The sequence below is a fragment of the Drosophila obscura genome, unplaced genomic scaffold (genome assembly GCF_018151105.1).
Source record: "Drosophila obscura isolate BZ-5 IFL unplaced genomic scaffold, ASM1815110v1 contig_9, whole genome shotgun sequence".
Lineage (NCBI taxonomy): Eukaryota > Metazoa > Arthropoda > Insecta > Diptera > Drosophilidae > Drosophila > Drosophila obscura.
In genome coordinates, this window is record NW_024542883.1 from 4514180 (window position 1) to 4519658 (window position 5479).

At 47.3% G+C, this 5479-nt stretch overlaps 2 protein-coding genes across 3 annotated transcripts; both read left to right on the top strand.

Moving 5' to 3' along the window:
* Positions 1-912: 912 nt before the first annotated feature.
* LOC111069258 (seminal metalloprotease 1) lies at positions 913-1761 on the top strand. Its single transcript, XM_022359237.2, has 2 exons — positions 913-1129; positions 1185-1761. Exons 1-2 carry the CDS (start codon positions 913-915, stop codon positions 1730-1732), a joined length of 765 nt encoding a protein of 254 aa, XP_022214929.2. The 3' UTR covers positions 1733-1761.
* A 1419-nt stretch (positions 1762-3180) lies between these two features.
* On the top strand, positions 3181-5277 carry LOC111069228 (leucine-rich repeat-containing protein 24). 2 transcript variants are annotated; one of them, XM_022359199.2, is made up of 4 exons: positions 3181-3511; positions 3582-3684; positions 3745-4696; positions 4744-5277. In XM_022359199.2, the coding sequence occupies exons 1-4, from the start codon at positions 3330-3332 to the stop codon at positions 5139-5141; spliced, it is 1635 nt and encodes a 544-aa protein (XP_022214891.2). In that variant the 5' UTR covers positions 3181-3329; the 3' UTR covers positions 5142-5277. The 2 variants fall into 2 exon arrangements, with proteins under 2 accessions (XP_022214891.2, XP_022214892.2); XM_022359200.2 differs by having other exon boundaries at positions 3182-3511; positions 4753-5277.
* Positions 5278-5479: the final 202 nt, after the last annotated feature.

Here is a 5479-nt window from a genome sequence, read left to right on the forward strand (position 1 = left end):
ATAAAGTTTGAATGCAAAACTTTCTGATTTGAAATGCATATAAAAGTTAACTATTTCCGACGGTCCAGCTCGCCAAAACGAAAAATTGCAAAAGCTGCGAATGTGTGGGAAAAAGTTTTCATTTTTGTTGCACATTGCGGTGATCATTCGATGGGGGTTCTTGGGCCAGCAGAGCGGCAGATCCAAAGCCGAGAAAACAGCGGAAGTGCCAGCCACTAACCACGCCCCATTGTGACTGACAGAAGGCGCCATCGTGGTCCTTGTCGTAGTTGTCTGGCCATGGCCATAAATTAAAGGCAGCAAACCGAGTGCGGAAGCACAGTCGCAAGCTGGTTGAGGAAGGGGAGTTTGAGGTATGGAAAGCGGACAAGTGGATTCTATCCATTACATCTTGGCCTGGGCCTGGGCCTGGGACTTGGACTAGGACTGGAATTGCGACTGTGACTGTGACTGTGCCAGTGCCTGTGACTGAGCTTCAGCAACGGAAGCGCAAGCTGGGCTGTTGAGTAGCCTCGAGTCAACGCTTTTCTGGTTAACGATCAACTTGTACTGTTGGCCAAAATGCCCCAGGCCGGACTTGAAGCCTTTTTCTGGTCAGCTGGCAGATGCAGCGGATGAAAGTGTTTCACTTCCCACAGAGAGAGAGTGAATCGTGCGGACTGAGAAGTATTAGCATGGCATGTGACTGGGTTATTCATCTTGAGGAGGGTCTCTGAAAGTTTTGCCATAGCCCTCCCACAAGTATGCAATCATTTTCTTATCATTGGGCGCCAAAAGAACTTCAGGCGCTGCTAATTTTGATAGCTATTATCACTAATCGAGCTTATGTATTTATTAATTTATAATTCCTTATCCAGCGATTACGTTCCATATTAGCAGCCAATTAGTGAAGAATTTCGCGCTCAGTCGAAAATGTCTGCGCCGTGGATTCACTTGGCATTGGTTGGCATTCTCAGCACCAGTGTGCTAGGAGCTCCGTATAATAATTACAATGGAGAAACAGATCTTGAGCTTACGGCTGGTTACTTCCAAGGCGATATGGAAGTAGACTTTGAGCGGAATGGCCAGCTGAGCGAAACACGTCGCTGGCCCAATGGAACAGTTCCCTATAGGATAGAAGAGGGATTCGGTAAGGGACATCCAAAAGTTCGGAGAAATCACTTGTCAGACCCCCTTGATTATAGATGCTCCCCAAGTGGCATATATTGAGCTGGGAATGAAGATTATTGAGCGATCGTCTTGCATTCGCTTCGTGCCCGCCGACGAGCTGGAAGAAAACTATCTTTTCGTAATTACCTCGACGTCAGGATGTAGCTCGAAGGTTGGCTACCAGCCTGGCGAAAGAACTGTCAAGCTGAAGCCGGGTGAGCTGGACACGGGCTGCTTCAAGCTGGGAACCATCCAACACGAGCTGCTCCACACTCTGGGCTTCCACCATCAGCAGTGCTCCCCAGATCGAGACGACTTTGTGAGGATTGTGGAGGAGAATATCTCTGAAGGCCATGCTAAAAACTTTGTCAAGTACGAGGATACAGAAGTTGGCGACTTCGATCAGCCCTATGACTATGGTAGTATATTACATTATAGTTCATTGGCCTTCTCTGTCAATGGCGAGCCGACCATTGTTGCCATTCAGCCGGAGGGACAGTCTTTGATGGGGCAACGCCTCACAATGAGTACAACTGATATTCAACGCCTGAATACCATGTACAAATGTCCTATTCAATTGTAAAATTCTATAATAAATATTCTGTTGGGTCTTCGACTTCCAAGTGTTTCCGTTCTAACGTTGTTGCGATAATGGATGGGTTATCGGCTTATCAATAGAAATTATACCCATTGAATAAAATAATTAATTGTTAGACTAGGTACACTATGGCCCTGGTTTCGTGACGAATGCGCGTCGAGCACTATTTTCTTTCTACGATTTATGGATCAAGTACAAGTGGGGGAAGTATTTTGGAAGCATTTGTTTAGCATCTGTCATCTCGAACTATACAAAATAGTAGCATAGTAAGTTGAGATATTCACGACTTTTGGGATATTTTGAGGGTTTTTGAAGGTTTGTCCATGAAACTATAGCTCACAGTCCACCAAGAAACTGTTTTCAATACGTTTGCATTGCTAATAATCTTATCGCTAAATAATCGTAAGTAAATTTTGTATCGCCTCGTCTTCCGATTTTTTGTTAAGAAGTACTTATTTTCGACCAGTCGACAATGTGGTTGCGTGGTTGCTGAGCAGTCTAGGTTCTCGTGTTTTTGGAGCACCTTACTTTTAACGAAGAGACTGATCCTGAACTGGCCGCTGCAGCGGCTGATTGAAGCTTAATGAGCTATCGTCCTGCGTTCGCTTTATCCCCGCCGATTAGTAGACGGTAAACCAGCATTGGAGACTATCTCCGAGAGACATGAGAGTGGCAAGCCATAAATTGTCGCTCCTAATCCGGACAAGCAGTCCTGGATGGGACAACGTTTGCGGATGAGCGATCCGTATATCAATCGTTTGAACACCATGTACGAGTATGAGTGCCCTTTTCTCTTTTAGTATTTCCAAATACATGTTTGATTTTATTGGTATCATTGAGATTGAAAATCACTTGTCAGCACTTCCGACCTGGTACGGATGAAAGTACCATCGGCATGGTTTACCAGTTACTGCTACAGCCCGTTTTCAACATCTAAAATTCTGATATGTATAAGATGTATTTATCTCGGTATTTTTTCTATACATAGATTTCTGCATGCTAAGTAGTTTGTTCTCGCGATTAACAAATATCAAACAACTACCATTGAGTACTTTTTGCGAGTCCCTAAGTGAAAGTAAAACATATCCCATATCAAGAGCCAAAGTCAGCTATCAGTTACTCCTTCCAGCTGCGGTAAATGTTCTGTAGGTATTAATTTTCCAAACAACAGAAACCCCGCCGTCGAAATATGATTCGACCTACTCTTGGTCTTTCACTCACTCTCTACACAAAAATACTCGAATAAAGCTACAACAGCTGATTAGATAATAACAAAGAAGCTTATCTTATCATCATACTGGAAGTGTAGCGCAGCGCTAGAGCACATTATCAGCCTGAGCAACCAGTCGGTACAAGGGCCGGATTGGCGTAGTCGAGCCCATGTCCCCCAACATTGGAAGGCAGCGCATCAGTTAGTCATGATTTGAGTCTAGAGGCAACTTCCTCAGTCAGTGAACAAAAAGCGAGCATTACCAACATACTCGTAAGTCTCAGTAGCACCAAGAGCGCAAAATGACGAAGCTCTAATTGAGGAGCCCCTCCCAACAGCAAAAAAAACTATAGCATATAACATACAAGACATATGGCCCTGCAATGCGTGATCAAGCCCAAGATGTGGTTAGGTCTTAAGCAGATCCTTCTCTACGTGGGACTTCTGCTCTGCGTGCTGCTTCAGGTGTGCCGGAGCAAGACCCAGTTGCAGATGTACTGTCCCACAGTCTGTCAGTGTGATCTCCATGCACAACGCAATCGGGCGGTATGCAGGTGAGTTGTCAATTTCGGACTACCTTGTCTTGTATCATATCACTATCGAATCTTCCCCTGTTTTTCCCAGTGCAAAACGCTTGATAAGTGCCAATATAGAAATGCCCAAAACGGTGGAGTTGTTGGACCTGAGCTACAATGATATCACCAGCATAGACGATGACTCCTTCCAGGTAGGTCAAAAAGTTTGCGGATCGAATTCGTAACCGAAAACATTACCTAATGGCCCACAGAGCACAGTTCACTTGGTTAACCTCACCCTGGCCCATAATGCCATCCACACCCTGTATGTCGATGGCTTTGCGGAGCTGCGAAGACTGCGCCACCTAGATTTGTCCTACAACCGCCTGGAACAGATTGATGAGCACCTCCTGGAGTCCAATTCACAGTTGATCCATCTCAATCTGGAGGGAAACAAGCTGGCCACCCTGGGGACAGGACCACTGCTGAGGAGCCCTTCGCTACGCTCCCTCAACCTACGCAATTCTCAGATAAACCAACTGGGCGCAGAGCTCTTGAGTGCCTTGCCACAGCTGCGCCAGCTGGATCTGGCGCAGAATCTTTTAATCACCCTGAGCTCGGGGGTTTTCCACGCACCCCGCTTCCTCGCCTCACTGAATCTGGAGGAGAATCCCTTTAACTGCGATCGCGCCTTGACCAAAGTGGCCACCGGACTACGTCAGCGAGGAGTGGTCATCTTTATGAGTGACTGCGCGGAGGAGGAGCCTCTGCCACCACCGGAGGAGGTAGAGCTGGAGCTGGAGGGGCGGCAGACCTTGAAATTCGAACGCCTCGAGAACCTAGAGCCCACCACCCAAGGACCACAGTCCGTGCTGGCCGTGTGGCGGGAGCTGGACTCAAGCGAGGAGAATAGCGACGAGCAGGACGAACAGTCTTCCGTCAGTGACGTCTGTGAGGGCAGTCGGGAGAAGCTCTGTCTGCGCTATCGCACCTGCCTGGAGCGGGTGAGCCACCAGCTCCTTGCCGGAGGAGATGCTCAACTGGCAGATGAGATCGAACGGTCTCAAAAGTACGATCCGGATGACTTGAAGCTGGCCTTTGTTGTGGGTGGGGCCACTGGCATCTGTATGGTCATCTTCATCATTACCTTCGCGCTGTGCCTCAAGAGCTGCTGCGAATTGCGGAAGAAGAAGTGCAGTCAAGAGTTGGCTGAGGGTGAAGCGGGTAAGCATCGAGACATATCATTAAAAAGCTACTTATTCTCTTTTAAGCTCCTCTAGATCCATCGCAGGAGGCCTTACCCACAATACACACCTGGTCGCCTCACAGGACTCGCAATCCCCGCCGTTCCAACACCCAGCGTTCCTCGCGGGCAGTGGTCCGCCAGCCCTACGGCCCGCAGGACAGCTTTGTGAGCCGCCTTTTTGGGCGTCCGGCCCGGTCTCAGTACTACCGAACCATCAACCAGAACACCGCCACCCTGATCCGTCGCCTGAGCCGCAGCAACCTCTTCAGCAGTCGGGATCGGGAGCGCATTACTCCCACCACCCCACCAGAAAGCACGTCCCGATTCTACACGGACGATGTGGCAGGAGGCGCGGCGCGACCTGAGACTCCGCCCCCCAACTACGGGGACGTCGTGGTCATCGACAATTGTGATAACAAGTGAAGTAAGCCCGCGGTACGCCAAGGAAGAAATATTCGATTTAGCTAAGAAATATGTACATTAAGTGAATGCTCTTCTATATGCCTCATTTATAATGAAAACTGTGTAATCTATCTACTATAAAAATTATTTGAAAGCACTAACGTTTTATTCCGGAACAATTTCGAGCATCCTGCTTACATACATATATGTATGCCACGATAGACTTATCGCTCAATTAAAATAGTGCTTTGTATTGGCTAATCCATATTTAATTTCATTACAACCAATTTGAACATTTCTTGCTCCTTCTCTTGAACAAAATAATATATTTTTTAAATTTCCAGTTTTTATACGAATTG

Excerpts from the sequence above, each read along its gene's own strand:
- LOC111069258 (XM_022359237.2), top strand. The coding sequence starts at position 913 with ATGTCTGCGCCGTGGATTCACTTGGCATTGGTTGGCATTCTCAGCACC. Across the intron at positions 1,130-1,184 it reads TAGGATAGAAGAGGGATTCG|ATGCTCCCCAAGTGGCATAT; the intron begins GTAAGGGACATC and ends CCTTGATTATAG.
- LOC111069228 (XM_022359199.2), top strand. The coding sequence starts at position 3,330 with ATGGCCCTGCAATGCGTGATCAAGCCCAAGATGTGGTTAGGTCTTAAG. Across the intron at positions 3,512-3,581 it reads CGCAATCGGGCGGTATGCAG|TGCAAAACGCTTGATAAGTG; the intron begins GTGAGTTGTCAA and ends TGTTTTTCCCAG. Across the intron at positions 3,685-3,744 it reads TAGACGATGACTCCTTCCAG|AGCACAGTTCACTTGGTTAA; the intron begins GTAGGTCAAAAA and ends AATGGCCCACAG.